At 35.1% G+C, this 21,269-nt stretch overlaps 1 protein-coding gene and 2 pseudogenes across 1 annotated transcript; 1 reads left to right on the top strand and 2 right to left on the bottom strand.

The window, feature by feature from the left end:
• The first annotated feature begins 882 nt into the window (after positions 1-882).
• Positions 883-1,834, top strand: LOC140694401 (olfactory receptor 8U3-like; annotated as a pseudogene).
• Positions 1,835-5,149: 3,315 nt separating this feature from the next.
• Positions 5,150-9,874, bottom strand: LOC102535637 (olfactory receptor 5AL1-like). Its single transcript, XM_006219358.3, has 2 exons — positions 9,843-9,874; positions 5,150-6,212 (listed from the first exon to the last, which is right to left on the bottom strand). Exons 1-2 carry the CDS (start codon positions 9,872-9,874, stop codon positions 5,150-5,152), a joined length of 1,095 nt encoding a protein of 364 aa, XP_006219420.2.
• An 889-nt stretch (positions 9,875-10,763) lies between these two features.
• Positions 10,764-11,724, bottom strand: LOC140694551 (olfactory receptor 8U9-like; annotated as a pseudogene).
• Positions 11,725-21,269: the final 9,545 nt, after the last annotated feature.

The raw sequence follows: 21,269 nt of genomic DNA, 5'->3' as shown, positions 1-21,269 counted from the left end.
ATAATTGCAATTTTTCAGAAGTGTTCATCAAGAACTCTACCCACCTGTATATGTTTCCATAGAAGTTTGATTACAACTGGCTGTTCTTTAGGATATGTTGCTAAAAGTGAAATCTACTAGAACAAGTCTTTGGGTATCACAAGCCCTTGAAATATATTGACACATATTTATGGGGAAAGGGGTTTATCTACATGAAGTTTAGAATAAGTTATCTAATAAACAACTTAACGTTAACTCTTTGGGCAACAAACTTCAAAGTGTGGTTAATTTTGAAATGGAAAGCAAAACATGTCTCCTTAATTTTTATGCAGATAAATTTGCATGTTTTCCCAGACTTCTTGTTAATTTCCTTTTAGCTTCTACATCATCCAGTCCTTACTCTGTAAGGGAAGGGATGCAAGAAAGTGAGTCAGTCACAGATCACTCTGAAAATTTTTAAAACTGTTGGAACGTGCACAAAAGTGAAAAACTGGGCAATATAAATTTGCTTTTATTTTTAAATTATGTATTTTTATGCTGTGCTGCCGTATTTATATGTGCATAGAAAACTTAGGGGCACCAAAACCACTGAAATATTACTGGTAGCTGTCTCAAGTGCTTTCTTTCAGATAATATTTAAGTTTAACCAACATTCTTCTGTAGTTTCTAAAATCACAAAACAAAATAATGCTTAAGAGTTGTATTCTGAGAGTGAAGATCTCTTTCCCTGGGGCAAGAATGGCATGTCGTTGGAGAGCTAAGGTGTACTTTTTGCCCACAAGGTAACAAAATTCAAGGCTAGAAGATGCTAGTGATCACCTCCCCCAACACTGGCACAGGCCATAAAAAATACCATTCTTGCTCTTCACCTTATAGCAAAATCTGAAGCCTTCATCAAACTCAATGGCTGGAGATAATGCCACCCACGTCACTGAATTCATTCTCAGTGGAATTACAGACTGGCTGGAGCTTCAGGCCCCATGCTTTGTGGGTTTTCAGTCATCTACCTGGTCACAGTGCTGGGCAACCTTGGCTTGATATCCTTGATCAGGATGGATGCTTGGCTCCAGACAACGATGTACTACTTCCTCAGTCACTTGGCCTTTGTTGACCTTTGTTACTCCTCTGCTATCACTCCCAAGATGATGGTGAATTTTATTGTGGAACACAATATGATTTCTTTCCATGCTTGTGCAATACAACTGTGCTTTTTTCTCACCTTCATGATCACGGAGTGTTTCCTTTTAGCCTCCGTGGCCTATGATCACTATGTGGCCATCTGTAGACCTCTGCATTACTCCACACTGATGTCAGAGGGTCTGCATTCAACTAGTGGTGGTTCCATACATATACAGCTTTCTGGTCACCCTCTTCCATACCATTATCACCTTCCACCTAACTTACTATGGCCCCAATGCTATTAATCATTTCTACTGTGATGACCTCCCTCTCTTGGCTCTGTTCTGCTCAGACACACACATGAGGGAAGTTCTGATCTTTGCCTTTGCTGGCTTTGATATGATCTGCTCCTCTTCCATTGTCCTCACCTTCTACATCTTTATCACTACTGCCATCCTGAAGATTCACTCTACCCAGGGGTGACACAAGGCCATTTCTACCTGTGGCTCCCACGTGGTGGCTGTCATTGACTTTTATGGCACGCTGATATTCATGTACCTACAGCCCAGATCCAGCCACTCCCTGGACACAGACAACATGGTATTCTACATGGTGGTGATCCCCATGTTGAACCCCTTAATCTACAGCCTAAGAAACAAAGAAGTGAGAGACACCTTTCAAGAAAGCCTTAGAGAAAGGCTGTGAAACTGTAAAGATGTTAAAATTAAGAAAATAATAGTAATAATAGCTTATTAAATACAAGAAGGTAAATGAATCAAGTTTTCTCTTTCTGACATTTCTTGTAATTCTTTCCCAATCAACTGGAAATGTGGCTTTGATATTATCTACCAGGTCCCTGGCCAATTCTGGAAAGTCAGTTTGATTCCAAGTCCTGTTCAGGACACCATAGCCTTTAGAGAGCAGTGAAATTATGTTTGAATAGAAACACAAACATGGTCTCAAATATACATACATGTATCCCAAGCAAGGGCATCACTGTGTCTTTGTTAGAACTGAGGACTCTGGAACGAAGACTGCCTAAATTTGAATTGTGTCTTCTTCCTTTTTTGACTGTGCAGCTTTGGGCAATGAATCTGAACTCTGTGACTCTCTTTCCATTTTTGGAAAATAAATAAGACCCAACTCATTGTTTGGTTTTAAAGACTAAACAGATTAATATTTATAAAACACTTATAGCAATATCCTGTGATAATAAATGCTATGTAATTGTTTGCTATATAAGTGTTTGTTATGTATAACTAAAAAATAATTCATTGAGCTCTCAAAAATTTACTTCTTTAAGTAAGAAGGAAAAGCCTGATTAGGTTTCTATTACCTGCTGGGCACTGAATCAAGTAGTGTTACTTATTACAATAAAACAAATCTCAGAGTTGGGTAAGATTTCACCTCTGGGTTTCAATTTTTCATAAATTCTGTAAGGTTACATAATTAGTAATATGAAAATTCTAAATGCAAATGCAAGCCTTTCTGAATTTTGTTTTCTTAACCACTATGAGTATTATAGATTATCTGGACTTAAAAATGTCATTATTGGATTTTTTAAAATATAAGTGGAAGAACATGGTTTATAAGAAACTGTGTTTTAAAATAAATAATTGATGCATTTGCATATTGTTCAAATAGAAATAACCTTTGTTTATAATGTCATTTATTCAATCACCCTTATAGGATCATGATATGAAAATATTAGTGATTTGACATGCTTTAATTATTTTGACACTTCATACAAATAGTTAAATTAGTCACTTAGTATTATCTTATTATTTTACCATTTTAGAAGGAGATGCTTACAGTTACAGTCACTATATAAAATGCTGTTTGAAGTCTGCAGTACAAGGAGATTACTTCTTCTTCTGAGACTAATTTGTAAATAACTCATTTATGCTGCCATGAGGTGCTTTTCAAATCTTGTCACTTGAATGAATTCTCAACGTTTTAAAATAGTTTTGACAGAGAAACATGGTACTTCTATTTACCATACTGTGTCTTGTGAGTGTATATGTATATAGACAGCTATCCACACACATCCTATCACATATCACATACAAGACCCACAGGCGCAGCAAAGCCAGACTCTCTTAGAGGTAAAGAAGTTCAGACCTACAGAATCTTAATGCCTCACTGAGGAACACCAGTTTTCTGGAATTTCATTTTATCTTTTTCCTTCATAATATTTATAACAGCAATGTTTAAACACTAATTGAATCGATGTTTCCACATCTTTACACAATTTTAAAAACTAAGAAAAAATGGGTGATTCACAAGATGTCATCCAAAAACTAGGTTTAAGTTAATCTTTCAATTAGAAAATAATTTGAAAGGTATGTGAGCCTGAATCTGGCACTACAAATGGGCCCTTCATGTTGTACTGGACTCTGGAGAAGAAAGTAAAGGGAAAAGGTGACCATGTATGTGGCAGAGGCTCTCCACCTTCATCATCTCTTCACTTATTTTGTTAAAACTGAGATTTAACAAAATTAAACACAAATCTTGTGTTTTTTCCCTAGTTTTTAGCTACATGTTCATTAATAAATTACATAAATTGTTTTGGATCTCTTTATTTTTAAAATATCTATCTCAGTAGGTTGTTATAAATAATTAACTGAGACTGTCCATTTAAAGCATTTCATTCAGCACCAGACACACAGAAAGACATTCAGTAGATGGTAGCTTTATTTTTACTTTGAAAAGTTTGAAACTAAATAAATGCATAATTTATTAAGGCAATTTTACTAAATGTAACAAAAGCAGCTTAATATTTTTTCAAGAAAAAAATACGCTTATTTTAATAGCAGAAATGAAGGACTCAAAAATTCAGTTTAAAATATGTTCATAAATAGATAAACAACAAGTTTATACTGTATAACACAGGGAACTACATACAATATCTTGTAGTAACTTATGGTGAAAAAGAATATGAAAACAAATATGTGTATGTTCATATATGACTGAAGGGTAGTGTTGTACACCAGAAATTGACACAACATTGTAAGCTGACTGTACTTCAATAAAAATACATTAAAAATATGTTTATAAACACACACAAAAAGAAATTAAAAATAATTAAATTGCTTTAAAGATTACAATAAAATAACTTGTTAGCTTTTATATTTTCATTTTGTTGATTCTAAAATAAAGCATATAATGTTGTCAACTGTTTCTGAAAAAAAAAAAAGACTACTACCTGAAACCAAATAAAAGAGATCATTGACACAATAACAATGCTTTAAATAATTAATATTGCTCTTTTGGTGTGAGTCAACATATGTGAAGTGCTTGCTCTTTGCTAGGAGCTGTGTGATGCCTTTTATATTTGTAGGCTTATTTAACCTTCACAATTAGTCCAAGACAAAGGGAATTATTACCTCCTTTTGCTGATGAAGAAACTAAGAAACAGAACTGTGAAATAATTTACCCAAGATAACAGCTATTACTTGGAAAAGCTAAAATTGTTAGCCAAACTGTGTGAATGAAGATCCACGTTCCTAATCACACACTTATATAGAACAGGTTATGATTTAAAATGGTGTGAAATGGCTCCAATGAACTAAACTGACACAGCATAAGTGTCACCAAGTGTTCAATGTCAGGCTACCCTTGTAGCTGAGTTGCAGGAAGTGGAATGCTAGGAAGGGTGTCTAGAATGTTAAAACCAAATATCCCTGCTCTTAAGCATCAACATGCTTTCAGGATTACCTGCACAGCACGCTTGAAACATAAGATACCAGATGTTGATTTACCATTTCAGTACAATGCAGATTTCTCAATAGATGACACAGAATTCAGATAAAGCCTCTCTTTTCCAATACTGCTTCTTTAATGAGGAAGAGGATTTTGTGGTCAAACAGGATTAAGATCTCTCTCTGTCTCTCTCTTTTTTTTCTCTTCCCTTTTATAATTCAGTAACTCAAAATTTACAAAATGTGTTTCACGTGGAAATCACTAAGAATGAAACAGTGGGTGAGACATATTCTGAGTGGATCTGAGCACTGGAAGTGACAAAGTTGGTTCATTTATCAGCATGGTGACTCTAAATAAGCCACAATTCCTTGTCTTCTGATGCCTCCCTGTCCAGTGATTTTTCTGTTACTTGACAGCCAAACAACTTCTCTGTAATTCTTTTCGGTGCACTTTTTACTTCCTGATTCCTCAAGCTATAGATCAATGGGTTCAACGTGGGAACCACCACCACATAAAACACCGAAGCAAACTTATCTGTGTTCAGAGAATGGCTTGACTTGGGCAGTAGGTACATTAAAATGATTGTCCCATAAAATATGGTGATGGAGGTCAGGTGGGAAGCACAGGTGGAAAAGGCTTTCTGTCTTCCTTCAGCAGAATGGATCCTCAGGATGGCAAGGAGGATGAAGACATAGGAAATGATCATGACCAGTAGAGAGCAGAGCGTATTGAACCCAGCGATGACTAACAACATCAGCTCTTTGACCTGAGTGTCAGAACAGGCCAGAGCAACCAGGAGCACATCATCACAGTAGAAGTGATTGACCATATTGGAGCCACAAAAAGACAACTGGAATGTTGCCACTGTCTGTACAAGACCCACACTGAACCCATAAACATACGTGCTAGTGATGATTCCGTTACAGAGTTTTTTAGGCATGAGAATGACATAGAGTAAAGGGCTGCAAATGGCCACATACCTATCATATGCCACGATTGAGAGCAAATACTGCTCACAAACTACAAATGTGATGAAACAGCACACCTGAAGGGTGCATGAATAAAATGTTATGCTTTTAAAATCACATAGGAAATTCACCAAGGTGTTGGGGTTGACAGAGGATGTAAAAGAAAAATCAACAAAATCCAGATGGCTGAGAAAAAAATACATGGGTATGTGAAGCTGAGGACTGACTTGTATTAGCACAATCAAACCAAGATTACCCACAACACTAGCTAAATAGATTACTAGGAATACACCAAAGAAAATGGCTTGAAGCTCTGGATTATCTGTAAGTCCCAAGGGGATAAAGTCAGACACTGTTGAATAATTGCTTTTGGCATGGTACAGATTTTTAAATATTTTTACAATAAAACCCCCCAGAGTACATATTCTGTTTATTCCTGTCTCCCTTGGCAATAATCAAGCAGATATTAGAAGCTGGTTCTGACCCAACATGATCTTATGATGGATGTGTTCCAAGGAGAATCTTCACATTAGCTCTGGCAATGGAAATAAAAGCAAAAATCAACAAGTGGGACCTAATTAAACTTATAAGCTTTTTCACAGAAAAAGAAACCTCAAACACAAAGAAAAGACAATATTTGCAAAGAATGTGACTGACAAGGGCTTAACTTCCAGAATATAAAAACAGCTCATGCAACAACAATAAAAGAAAGAACCCAATCAAAAAATGGGCAGAAGACCTAAACAGACATTTCTGCAATGTAGACATACAGATGGCTAATAGGCCTGTGAAAAAATGCTCAATATCTTTAATCATCAGAGAAATGCAAAAGAAAACTCTAATAAGGTATTACCTCACATCTGTCAGACTGGCCATCATTACAGTGTCCACAAATGATAAATGTTGGAGAGACTGTGGACACTGTTGGTGGGAATGTAGATTGGTGAAGCCACTATGGAAAACAGTATACAGATTTCTTAAAAAACTAAAAATAGGCTTACCATATGATCGAACAATCCCACCCCTGGGCATATATGCGAAGAAAACTCAAGTTCAAAGGTATGCATGCACCCCAGTGTTCAAAGCAGCATTATTTACAAGGGCCAAGTCAAGACATGGAAGCAAACTAAATGTCCATTGACAGATGACTGGATAAAGAAAATGTGGTATACGTATATACAATGGAATACTACTCAGCCATTAAAAAGAATGAAATAATGTCATTCAAAACAACATGGATGGACCTAGAGATTATCACATTAAATGAAGCAAGTCAGAGAAAGACAAATAGCATATGATACGACTTATATGTGGAATCTTAAAAAATGAGGCAAATGAACTTATTTGCAAAACAGAGACAGACTCATAGACATAGAAAACAAACGTGGTTATGGGGATGGGAAGGAGAGTGGAGAGATAAATTAGGAGTTTGGAGTTAGAAGATACTAACTACTATGTATAAAACAGATAAAACAAGGTCCTACTGTATAGCACAGGGAAATATTCAAAATCTTGTAATAAACTATGATGGAAAAGAATCTGAAAAATAATATGTATATATATATATATATATATATACACACACATATATATATATGACTGAATCACTATGCTGCACAACAGAAATTAACACAGTGTTTTAAATCAACTACACTTCAATTAAAAAAAATAACAATATATCTTCTTAGATTCTTGACCTTGGGATCAGGGACACTGCCATCATTCCACTTGCAAGTCTCACTCCCATGGCTCTATTTGAAAAAATGATTTAAATGGCAATAGATCAAACGCTAAATACCTAAAATTAATTTTTTTAATGACCATAATTTTCTGCCCTTTCTTTCACCTCATTTATAACACTTCAACTTTTTACTCACTGCACTGGTATAGTTAAATAAAAGTCAGTGGTATTATAAGTAAAATAATACAAAATAATTTTGGTAGAGGATACATATACATGTGATTATACTGTATGCTAGACCAGCACTTTAAATTAATGATGTCTCTCCCTACACTATATTAATATATATATATAATGAGTGTCTTTTCCCAACATACTTACTAATTACAAAGGAGAAAATTTAATTAAACATGAAATGACTAGCCAATAATAAGGTTTCCATCAGACTGATCAAATTAAATGATAGATGATACCCACTGTTGGTAAAGGCATGGGAACGTGGCATGGGCTTACACATCCAATAGAGGCGTAATTGCTTTCATCTTTCTGGAGGGCAGTGTAAGAGTAAGCATCAAAACTGTTTAAAATAGCCCTGCCACTTGCTATAATGACTTTAACTCTAGGAACTTAGGAAAGTCATGAAAGTATGCAAGTGCCTGAATTGTTCTGTTTACTTACTCCAAAAAAGGAAATTGTCTAGATATATTCTAATAGTTGTTTAGATCTTACATGGCTCTTCAGTAAAATAGTAAATGGTAACTTTAAAAGCTGAAATAGGTCTACATTTATTGATATTGAAAAGCGTTCATGATATAATCAAGTTTTAAAAGCAGCATGCTAAACAGGTTATACAGTGATAAATAATTCCTGTATATCACATCACATGTAATGACCTAGGGATATGTATGCAAACAGAAAAATGCTCATATTGTATGTGTCAAATGTTACCTGTTGTTCTATCTATGAGGTGATACTGTGGTCCTTCCTTCCTTCCTATTCCTCTTAATCAGTCTTCATGGTCTGTGCTGTGCTCTCTGTCCACACACTTGATGTCAGTGTCTTATGTATATTTCCATCTTGCATTCCATGTGTATGAATAGTGACAACTTAAGTTTTCATATTGTTATTGCTATAACTTGTACTTATCTAGTGCCCATATGAGTGTTTGAAGTATTCTGAATTATTTACCACTAAAATGAACTTCATAATCTCATCTCTTGGGGGGAAATGTCTCATTGTGATATGTTTCTTAGGTAGATTCATAGGTTAAGAAATTTGAACTACTTGGCTAATTGAAAGCAGTCTTTCTCAAAAAGGACAAAATCAATTAACAAAATCATCATATTTCAGGGAAAATCATGACAAATTTTTTCTTTTATATTAATAGTTTTGTAGCATATCTTCAGTGTTAACCTGAAATTCTTAAATTTTACTGTAGATAGATTTCTAAATGTTCATCATATTCAAATAAGTAGTAGGAAATCTGAAAACTATTAATTCAAAAATCTTTTACTCTTAAATGTTTTTATCCAATGTCTTTTTTGATCTTATGACAATAAAATTAGCAGTTGATATTATTTTCACCTTCTTACTGATGAAGAAACTAAGGTATACAGAACTGAAAAAAATTGCCAGAGATCTTTTTTTGACCCAGGAAATGTCAGACCCAGCAGGCTTTTAGATGCCAAGCAATCTAGGCCCTTTCCTAGAGGAGCTGTGATGCAGTGGTTGCTCCAGCCTGCCAAGACAGGAGGTCAAGGACAGTAATGGCAGGCGGCCAGTATCTAGAAGACAGATTCAAAACCTGCTGCAGGTGCTTTGTGAGAAAACTGGGAGCAAATGAAATGGTCCAATAGTAGGCAAATGTGTTTAAATAAACAATGAAAAAATTAATGTTTGAGAACTATGGATTAAGCTAGCCCTGTGTTCTATGAGCAATGAGTATATGTATTAAATTTCCCCCTCTAGCTGTTAGTAGCAGCTTTCTAGTTTTTGTCATTAAGCATTCAAATGGCATATATATATTAATACACATATGTATTAAAATGGTATGCATGAGTTGCAAACTCAAAATCTTTTTCTGTGTAACTGAAAATTATGAAATTATTACACTTATTTGAAATGCATACATGCTCATCTCTATCTCTGCCTCTCCATCTGTGTATCTACCTGTCCATATCACAGTTACCAGTTATGTAGGATAACCCCCATTTATAAATTGCTCCCTCAAGTTTATTAGTAGAGTTGGGACAAGAACTGAGGTCTTCAGACTCAGAGAAGGAAGGGAAAAGATAGGCATGCACCTGCCATTTATTATTACCTTTTGCATGTTGTTTAAGAGTTTAAAAGTCTCCAAATTCTGTAGCATTGTCCTTATTTAATTGGTAACTAACCTCGTGAGAACCCACACCTTGTACATCGCCATCCTTGGACTACAAGGTGCATGTTCTTCTCATGAGGATGCATTGCCTAATGGGTTCATTGTGTTCTAAGGAGCTATTCCTTTCCCAGCAATGACCAACTTACCCAAGGTCTGCCCAGTATAACTGCATATAATCCTTGCTGCTGGCAAGATGATCTATAATGTTTCAATTATTCTGAGTGTGTTTATTTAGAATGCATGATACCTCTGGGATTCTATCTTGAATTACATTATTATTATTATTAAATTTTAAACAGTTGGAAAAAATATAATGAGGTCTCATAGGCTTTAAAAAAAAGAGCAATTCACTTGAGAATCAGTCTTTAGAGACCAAACCAGACTTTAGGTCATGTTAAATCAGTGAAATTGAAAAGGTTAGGATATAATATTGTTCTCTTGAATAAAGAGAATTTGTTAAATATATCAAATGGAACAAATTTATAATGTTGTATTTTTTGTAGAAACTAGCAAATCAGGAAAAAATATTTGTGCTATGCATCTTTGGTTTTCACATGGGGTATTGTTAATACAGCTGAAGAATTCTGAACTGGGAATGTTGGACGGGTGGAGAGGCTGAACTTTTGTCCTATACTAGTTATATAAACATATAATAGCTTTTCATGCAATTCTTCATTTGAGAAACAGGAAAATTGGCATAAATTCCTATAGACCAGATAATTAATTATTTTAAATGCATTTTCATTTGAAAAGTAAGAGAATGGGCATAACTTCTTATGGTTACTCTTATGTCTGAAATCTCATTCTAAGTAAAAAATCTATAGAAAATTTTATTGTACAGTGAACAGATTCATAGAAATCTCATATTAGGAGGAGGCATTCTAATTTTTTTAAGAGAAAAAAGCGAAGGAAATTCCCTTTTTATTTATTCAAGTCACTTTCTTAACTTCATGAACATAAAAGCCTGGTTTCTACCGATGATCACTTTTTTTCAAGGCATCCTTCACCTCCTTGTTCCTAAGGCTGTAGATTAAAGGGTTCAGCATGGGAATGATCACCATGTAGAAGACAGAGGCCATCTTGTCTGTGTCCAGGGAATGGTGAGAGCTTGGCTGTAAGTATATGAAGATGAGAGACCCGTAGAATATGGTGACTGCCAGCATGTGGGAGCTACACATGGAGAAAGCCTTGCATCTCCCCTCAGCTGAGCACATCCTCAGGATGGCAGAGATGATGTACAAGTAGGAGACAAAGACAACCAGAAGGGAGGAAATGAACTTGGTACCAGCACAAACAAAGATCCACAGCTGCTTGGTGTGAGAGTCTGAGTACGTCAGCCTGAGGAGAGGCATGTCATCACAGTAGAAATGGTTATGGATGTTGGAGTGGCAATAGGAGAGGCGAAAGGTGAGGATGGTATGGAACAGGGTGATCAGGAAGCTGTAGCTGTAGGGGGCAGCCACAAGCTGGATGCAGATTCTTGGAGACATCACAACTGTTTAGAGGAGAGTGTTACAAATGGCCACGTAGAGGTCATAGGCCATGGAAGCCAGGAGCAAACACTCAGCTGTCATGCAAGCCAGGAAACAGCCTAATTGAGCAGCACATGCATTGAAGGAGATCATGTTCTGTTGGTACAAGAAGTTCCCAAGCATCTTGGGTGTGATGACAGAAGCATAACAGAAATCAACAAAAGTCAGGTTGCTAAGAAAGAAGTACATTGGTGTGTTGAGTCTTGCATCCATTCTAATGACCAGGATCAGGCCCAGGTTGCCTACTACTGTGAAGAGGTAGATGGATAAGAACAGCACAAAGAGGTGCATCTTCACCTCCTGACAATCCGTGAGGCACACGAGAATGAACTCTGTCACCTGTGTGCGGTTGATCTGGGTCATGCATCTTCAATATGTCTGGATGAAGAGAGGAGAAAATAAATCTAGCTTAATCAAATAAAATTTAAATTGTAATACCCTTTAAAGCCATTTAATTGTTAGCAGGAAAATGCTAATATTAAAATTATTAGCATCCTTGAAGCCTGGGGGTGGGACAAAGATCAAAAAGAAATCTTTTGTAGCAAAGGCACATTTCTTTCCCAAAGTCAATTGTATTTAAAGTTAAGAGACGTGGGATATGATTCAGTCCACACTGGCTCTCTTTTCAAAGCTCTTGACTTTATATTATTTGAATTTTACCATCAATTTTTCAAAATTTTGAACTATTGTTTTTTTCAAAAAAGAATCCTAACATTGAGAACATAAAGGAAATTGAATCTTCTGCAGTGATATTACCCAGACAGACTTGCCCGTGTGATACAAACTCAACATTGCTTCAATGCTATATTCATCTGTTGTATACCATTACTTATTGCAAAGAAGTCACCATACATTACTACAGATTCTTCATAATTGTGTTAATGCAAATGCTGGAAATACATAACTTTATGAAAGATGCTATAGCATGCTTTGCAGGCTGTTTATTTACTTTGTTTCTTATATGCCCATTCTACAGATGGAGAAAGAACTCTGAAAGATTATGCACCAGGAGTATGCTCAGACAGCCAGTCTCTAGCACAGCTGGGATTCAAACTTGTATTTTTCTGAAGCAGCAACCCACCCACTATTAAATTCTCAATACTCTGGATTTATTCTGTTGGTACATTGCCTAGATTTCGCCAAGCGTTTGTTAATACAATGTTTCACAGACATCTTTCTATGTAAAACATCAACTGAACTATTCAAATTCAATGAAAACCTTCAAATTTTGAAAACATTTTGCTTAGTTAAAATAAAAGTGATATTTACTTTCTAATAAAATTATATCAATGTACATGGCTCCAAACTGAAAACATACAGATTTGGATTGTTTTTATATTAATTTTCATGTTTTTACTGTACTATTTTTGTGAAAGAATTTCAATCTAAAATGAAACTGGAGGATAGAAAGTGGAAAATCTCACACATATGCCCAAGGGCAAACAGAAGGTAAGGACTGGTGGGGAGTGACAGGCTGATATCTTGTAAATGCCTGATGTACCGAACACCAAAATTTATCCAAGAATCTCTCCACATCCTTGAGCCCATAAACTTGCTGCTTGGACTTGTGAAAAACTCAGAAACATCCAGAGCAAAGTGAGTGAATAGTAACTGGTAGAAGTTTTCCATGAACATATCAAGGATGGTCTCTGTTTTGTTTTTTTTTAATTTAAGATTTTGTAGAATGCACCCAGATATGCTTGTTTTAACTGACTCTGATTGAACTCCCCCTTGTTTATACCCACTCCATAAATACAGCTTACCCTAAACCCTCAATGGATTTGTTTGTAGCTTGCTAGAGTTTTATGTTTCCCAAATTACAGCTCAAACTATTCCCAAACCAACCCATTTTGTATGAATTATGCTTACCTCAGTTTCTCTCTCTTTTTTAAGTTGACATTTGAAATGAATTATCTTCATTAATTTTACCTATCCTTTTTGTCTGTTGTTCATAATTGAAACATAAAAATCAATATAAGCTTCAATTTAAGACAGAATAAGATAATTATAAATGAGTTTTGTTTATTGCAATACATTTTCTTGTAAGTATATCCCATAATGTCTCATATCATATTTATCTCTCTTTCTCCACAAAAAATTTAAAAACAGTTTTAAGAAAACATAAATTGCTCTGCACATGTTAGAAATTAGACTTGCAGAATCATCAGCCAATGCATTCTGATTCTTTCTACTCATGCTACATTAGAAGCATTTATTTTATCATGTTGATAATGATCTTTTATATCAAACAGCAGAAGGGCATACCATTAAAAAATATGAGACTAGAGTTTGAATCATTGTGATGTTATGTACTAGTGAGTGTGTTTCTTAGTGAAATTACTCAGGCTTCTTGGTTTGTTTACTGAAAGAAACAACAGAGGCACACTCCTTCTTGGAAAATAAATGTAAAATTTCCATTTAAACTCACTTATACTGTTGTATTTATGAGAAGGAAATACTATGGAATTTCTGTAATGAACACTTGCTTTTCAAATGACAGGCAACTATTGAAAAGTATCATTTCATTGATATGTGTACCAAGTGGGATACAGTGGAAAGAACCAAGAATAAAACTGGGAGACCTATATTTAAATGGCTCCATCACCCTCTAGTCACAGTAATTTTAGCATGTCAAAAATTCCTTTGTCCCTCAGTTTCTCAATCTGTAAATGGTGCTATTTTATATCTAAAAAATACAAACATTAAGATAAAATAATGTGTCTGCACATTGCCTACATGAATAGATTTTAAAATAGAAAATATTATGTTAAAATTGTTGCCCTGATCTAGTAAAATGTAGATGTAGGGTGAAGTCAGAGTAATCACTTTTAAAATTCACTGGTAGCGAGGTAGGCAGTACTTATTGTTCAGTGTAAGATACTAGAACATGAAAATTACACAACAAGACCCAGACAATCCTTATCTGTTGGATGCAGACATCTGTATTTAAAGATTTATATGCAATATATATGTTAAATTAAAGACATAGAAGAGTGTCTCATTTTTATTTTTAGCTCTTCAAATATAGTCTCAACAAAGAATAAATTAACAAAGGAATATATAGCCTACCTGATACATTTTCTTATGTCAGGAAACAGATGTAAGGATACATCAGGAGAAGATAGATGTTCTTCATAAAGCATGGACATCAAAATCAAAAATAATTTTTAGCTGTGTCTTTGTGCAAGTGTCTACAACTTTCTATGGGAAGAGGACAATCTCTGATGCTATTGATCATTACGTGAGATGAGTAGGTCATGGGAGTATTTAAAAGCTTAGTTAGTGGTCCCACAATATATAAATTCCATTTTGAAATAATCAAGCAACTGTTTGATTAGGAATTTGGCTTACAAGGCCCATAATACCAGCTAAGACTCCCCTGTTCAGCAGCTATAAGAACTTCAATATGCCATTTTATCTTATCTTAAAGGTGGCACATGCAAATGAATGCAAATGTATTTGAAAGTATATTATATATGATCTTTTAGCATCTAACCCATGATATTTTGTCTTAAACTTCCATTTACATCTTTTCTCTTCTGCCACAGCCAACACACATTGATCTAATTAGAATAATTGTTTTGTGGTCCTCGGTTACAATAAGAAGACTGTACATGCATCCCTGCTTCATATGTTCTTTTTCCTGTGCTCATGTCTACCAGGTGAGTGGAGAATGAAGGGTTGGAGGAAAAACTCCTATTTATCCTTCAAGGTCTATCAAAATCCCATCATTCCTGTAAAGATCTCCCTAAATTCCAATTCCCATGCTCTGTTACCTATCAGTTTTCATTTTTGCATTCTGGAAACATTTTATGGATAAATTATTTGCACATCATTTGTGGTTTCCATCTGATTCCATATTTGTTTTTTGGAGAGACTGTAGACTCCATGGGTAGAAACCATGACTTTTTGATTCATTTCCTGATGTAGCCCCTTCTAGATGCTTGGCAATGGGGAATTAAAGGTTAATTTTGGTAATAAAATTTCAATTTATTTCTCCTGCTCATAATTAATGTTCTTTAGTTATTTCAAATATATTAAGGGATGTAGTGATGACAATTATAAGGTGCTCACCTCTCATTCTGGGTAAAATGACTAACTTTTGCAAAAATGAAAACAGTTTAGACATAGTTTACAATATAATCAATTAAGTGCCTGACTTGTCCAAATGATTGAATAGATTCTATTTTAGAGATCTCAAATTTTTACTCCAAACTAATAAAATGTATATCATATAATAACACCTACTTATACAGCTGAAATAAAATTAGAAGAAACACTCTTTGCCCTCATTTCTAAAATGTCACCCAAAAAGTTTTATTTTAAAATCTATTCTATTCTAGTTGATTTTAAAAATTCAGATTTTTGTCACAATTTTTAAAAACAATCTTTAAAACTACCTGGGTAGAAGGTATTCCTATTTCTTCTCCGAGTGGGTTTGTGCAGCAGTGAACTGCAGGGTTTTATCAATGACCTACCCCAAGGAATCTTACTGAGGGTCTGATGTAAGATCATCAGGAAAGTTACAGACCACACCCCAGAGGGAGCCCACAGCCTGCTGGAGATCAATTAGCATTGCTCTCCTGTTTGAGGAACCGCCCTAGCATCTCCTCATTTTTGAGCTGGTATCATTTACTGATTGCTGTCATAATTGTTCATAATGTTTTTGCTCAAAAACAGGATTTAAATCTATCCTTATAAAAGATAAGAATCTTTCCAACAGCATATCTTTCAAAGAACTAAATATCTAACTCTTCCAAGGATCTATTTCTGAACATGTTGAGACAAGACCCTCTTTGGCTTACTCTTTGAAATGCTTATGAAATGTTAATTTCCTCTTTCAGGTTATCTCTATCCTTTATTCCTTAATTTCCTTGGTGACCCCATCTAAACAGCAGTCTTCCAGATTGATTTCTTAGCCAATCTGTGTCCATAGCAAGGGTGTTCAGAAAGAATATTATTTTAAAACATATTAAGAAACAATGCATCTGCTATGAACTCAACTGTATCCTCCTGAAATTCACAGGTTGAAGCCCTCCCCTCCACTGTGATGGTGTTTGCAGATGGGCCTTTGAGTACCTCCCAGAGGAGGTTAGGGTTAGATGAGGTCATGAGAATGGGACCCTCATGATGGAATTAGTGTCCTTATAAGGAAAAACACTAGTATTCCCTCTCTCTCTCTCTCTCATTCTACACTCCCCTCCTATCCCCCCACCCCCACCACATGCACTCACACAGAAGAGGTCACATGATCACACAGTCAGGTAGCAGCCATCTGCAATCCAGGAAGAGAGCGTCTACAAATAACCAGATTGTCCAGAATTTTGATCTTCGACTTTCTGCCTCCTGAGCCATGAGAAAATAAATTTCTGTTGGTAAAAGCCTCCCAGTTTTTTAAAATAGTATTTTGTTATGGCAGTTCAAACTAACAAAAAGAGCATCTTTAAAGAAATAAAATAATCCTCAGTACTGAAAAGGGTTTTATTGGGTTGGTGGGGTGAGGGGGAGGAAAGGAATTATGGAATTATTTTTCTTTTTCCAATATAGTACATTTTCTGTTGTCTTAGTAATTGAGGAGGTCCAGCATTTAATTGAAGGTACACTAGATACTTCAGATATATCTCTGAGAAATTTCAAATAGAGAGAAGGTGAAAAACACAAATTAACTTATATGTAGTGAATTAAACACATAAGTGAGAGGATCAGTAAGGCATTTGATGCAAACTCTAGGGTCCAAAGCAAGGGGAAGTTTGCATCCCTAGGGATTGTGGATTTGATGATGGATAAGCAAACGGTAGTGAATATGGTTTGTGAGGAAACAGCAGGGGACTTATCTGCTTCATATACTGACTTTGAATATACAATTTACTGTGTAGTTTTCTATGTGGCACTGGGCTTCAATATAATGGCTGTGGGAGGGTCGTTGTGTTAGTGTGTGACACTGTACATGATGCATTAACACAAGCAGTTCACTGAACAGGAAGAAGCAGCAAATCCTTACATTGCACAGCTTGGCATGATAGCAATTTGTCAGTGTAAATCAGGATATGTGTACTAGCATGAAATATGCTTAAGATAAGTAATTATTCTGTGAATACACAGTAATTAATGTTGTTTTAAATGGGCAAACATACTTAATATAGATGGAAAAAAGCCCTGGTTTTGTTTATGTCTTGTTATAAAATGGCATGGTTTGTATTTGGTATAGGGATGTTGGAAAATTAACTAAAAATCTTCTATATAAAGTCATGCATACAAATAAATTAGTTTGAATTTGAATGACAACATAGTGGAGTTATTAACCACAAATTGTTAGGATTGTGTTTTTATAATGTTATTTCAACATGCGTTTTTTTATATATCATCAAAGGCTCTTCCCAGAGAATGTTTTATTTTCTCATTTCTTAAACTTTAGGAGAAAGAGTCCAATTCAGTTGATCAAAGCTTTGGGGAGGGGACAGTTCTTGTCTGGGAAATATATTCAGGGAGTTTTTAAGATGAAGTAACCGTTCTGCATGTTATCTAAGTTACCTGACTCTATGCATTTTTATCATAAAATTCATAGAACTGAATACTGCAGGGGCAAATTTAAAATGCAAATTAATAAAAAGTTAACTAGATTGTTAGCCAATACCAGTGGCTGGCAGAATGCCGGCCACACTATGGCAAATGTATTTAATTCTGTTATCGATGTATGACATAGCTACACTCAAGTTGGGGGATTTACTGACCTAAATAATTTGGAAAATTGTGTTTTGATTAGAAAGTGTAAAACTATAGGCAAAAGAAACTGAATACAAACTTTACATTCTAGTTTGTAAATTTCTTTCGTGGGAGAGTTCAAGTTAATTCTTGAATTACTGTACATATGTGTTAAGTTTGAACAAATAATTAAACATCTTTTAAGTGGACCAGGTTTCTCACTGTTGGAGAGGAACTTTACAGATAAGTATGCAATTGAAGCTAGAGTGAATACTGTGGCCCTGGATTAGGGTAGGAGTGATATCAGAATAAATTCAGATTTATCCTTATGTATAAATATATATACTTATATACATATATATACACATATACATGTATATACACACACACACACACACACACATGCATAATACATGAATATGGATGTGGATATGTATATGTGCATAGTGTTCTCTTCAATTCTTCCCTGGGAAACATTCCTCAACATTGTCTTTTTCACTTGTATAAAGAAAGTTTGGGAGTCTCCCTAACCCCCCATGCAGCAGATCTTCATTTGAAAGCCCAGGAAAAGCTGAAAGAAGTTTTCATTGCATCTCCAGTGAGAAAGTACCATTGGGACTCATTTATTTCACATTCCTTTTTGAGTTGTCACCAGAGAGTGATTGGTAAGAACCTGGGAATTGAGCCTCTATAAATAAACTAAATGTGTTAATATAGTTATTTAGAAACTTCTTTGTATTGGGAATAAATTATGACAAAAATTATGACAAATGGGGATCATAGAAACCTTAGATCCCCAAACATGTCTTTAAAATTAACCTCATTTCAATAACATATTTTTAATCAGAACTTCACAGCAATTTTCACAATTTCATGTTTTCCCTAGCAGCATTATTAAAGAAAATTTATCCTTAAGAGTTTGAAAAGAATAACATTTTCTAACCAGTGTTGGCTGTCCAGATCTCAAATTTTCCAAGAGACAAAATTTATTTTTTTAATCTTAGATTTTACAATTTTCAGTCCATAGTGGACTTTAGATCCTCATGAGTGATACTGCACTTAATAAAACTTACAATTGCTGATAAAAATGGACATGAATGTTATAAGGAATGGAGGAGATTTAGTCATGGTTCAGGAGTAACACCTAGTGAGAGGGATTTCCCTTGGCAAAGTAGAATTCCTAGGATGCTTATGAGAAGTTGAAAACCAGAAAATTACTGAACAGCATGGGATCATAGGTCATATTGAATCCCACCATTTTCAGACAGTGCTTTAAAAATAAGCTGGTTTTCTGGTGATGACTCAAGTGGTTTCTGAGTCATCTGAAGTCAGTTTTGTAGAAAATGTGTTAAGAACAGCAACTGGACAGAGATTTGTGTCTATCACCCCATTCTACCAGAGTAAATGTAGCTTTTATTGTTTATTGTTATTAACATTAAGAATTCATTTTTGAGCAAAATAATTCTGTAAAAAATTAAAGCCATATACCTAACACAATCCCATTATTCTACTGATGAGAAAATGCACACCTTAAAAGGGAAACAGTAAATTTCCAATAGTAATTCAGCTAGTGGTTCTATCGTAAGTCAAGTCCATACCACCCAACATCCACATCTATTCATTTGTCTTCCTTCTCCCTCAGAAAAAGGATCCAGAATTTTGTGATTAAGAACAAACTAGGTCTGATTAGATATTCTAAAGAATTCTTCAGACTTTTTTCCAAGTTTTGTGTTTTAAACTTTTAAGCCAATTTTGTGGTAGGAAGAGGTGCTGAAAGTACTCAAGTAAGATTCAGCAGGCTAAGAAATGTTGATAAATGCCAAACAATTTTAATGTTTCAAAATATGTTTATTGTCAAAATGACATGGCTTGCTGGAAAATTACACAAATAATGTAGTGTATAGAAATTATAATACCAAGTTGAGTTCACTCAAAAGGAGACACTGAGTCAATGATTTGTGTAACTGTGATTTATTAGGAATTGCACCCAAAATAGTTATTGGGATGAGAGGTGGGACCTAAAAAAAGAAGTAAGCCAAGGAATGGTGTAGTGTCAACATCCCACGATAGAAATTTTGGTCAGATTCCATGGAATATTTCTGGGAAAATTGTAAGTTAAACCTCAGAATTCCTCTGAGTGAGCAAAGGAGACTGAGTATTTATAGCTGACCCTATACAACTCCTAAACCATAAATGCATGAGTTAATCTGTGCATAACTTAGAGTCAGTCCTCCTTATCAGCAGTTCCTCTGCATTCCCCAGTTCAACCAACCACAGACCTTGTAGTACTGCTGTATTTACTATTGGAAAATATCCATGTGTAAGTGAACCCATGTAGTTTAAACCTGCATTGTTCAAGGGTCCACTGTATACTTCTGCACATGTGTCAGTCATTGACAAAGGGCTGTCTCCCATGGGATATAAATTTCCAGTAACTTCTGCCTGGCATGCAGGCATTACCACTTCAGGTAACCTGAAGCAGTTCTCCAACAAAGAGATGTAGGCATTGCCTCTTAAGAGGGGAAATGCACCAGGAGCTGCATACAAATATGTTAAAGAGGTCTTTTGAGGTAGTAGTTTTCAGAGTGCAGTACTTGACAAGCAGCATGAAGAAAACTTGGTATTGATTTGCAAACTTGAGAGCTTCTTGGGTGAAATCTAAAACCACCTATATAAGAAGGGAAAGGAGAGACCAAAGAAAGAGGCAGGTCACCCCAGATTGGTTGGTGGCAATTTTAATAAGCAAAGGAATGTGTATATGAGACTTGACTTCAGGTGGCCAAGAAATTCATCAAGTTGTGTACATTAAAGAGGTACAGCATTTTGTAGGTCAATCACATTCATCAAACCTCAAGAAATAGGTTTGAAAAAAGATATATATCATAAATGCCTGAACTGTCAGACTTTTTGAAATATTTTCTCTCTTGAAAAAGAATACAATTTTTAAAAAAGGAAAACTGTTCTCCAGTGAGGAAAGGGAATGAAGCAACAATATAAAAGAATTGAAGCAATAAATACAACAATAACTCCTAACATTACTGAGCATTTTTTATTCATTTGCTTCTGAATCCAAACATCATTCTTCCCCTTAATTTCTTTGAATCATACCTTTATTCATTTCTTTCCTACTCATGACAAGGGATGTTCAAGATTCAGTTAAATTACTTGTCCCTCACCTCTGGATCTACAATTCCAATAATAAGAAA

This window comes from Vicugna pacos, unplaced genomic scaffold (genome assembly GCF_048564905.1).
Source record: "Vicugna pacos unplaced genomic scaffold, VicPac4 scaffold_21, whole genome shotgun sequence".
Lineage (NCBI taxonomy): Eukaryota > Metazoa > Chordata > Mammalia > Artiodactyla > Camelidae > Vicugna > Vicugna pacos.
This window is presented reverse-complemented; position numbering and strand designations above follow the sequence as displayed.

Excerpts from the sequence above, each read along its gene's own strand:
- LOC102535637 (XM_006219358.3), bottom strand. The coding sequence starts at position 9,874 with ATGGCGATGTACAAGGTGTGGGTTCTCACGAG. Across the intron at positions 6,213-9,842 it reads AAGGTGTGGGTTCTCACGAG|GGAGACAGGAATAAACAGAA; the intron begins GTTAGTTACCAA and ends ATTATTGCCAAG.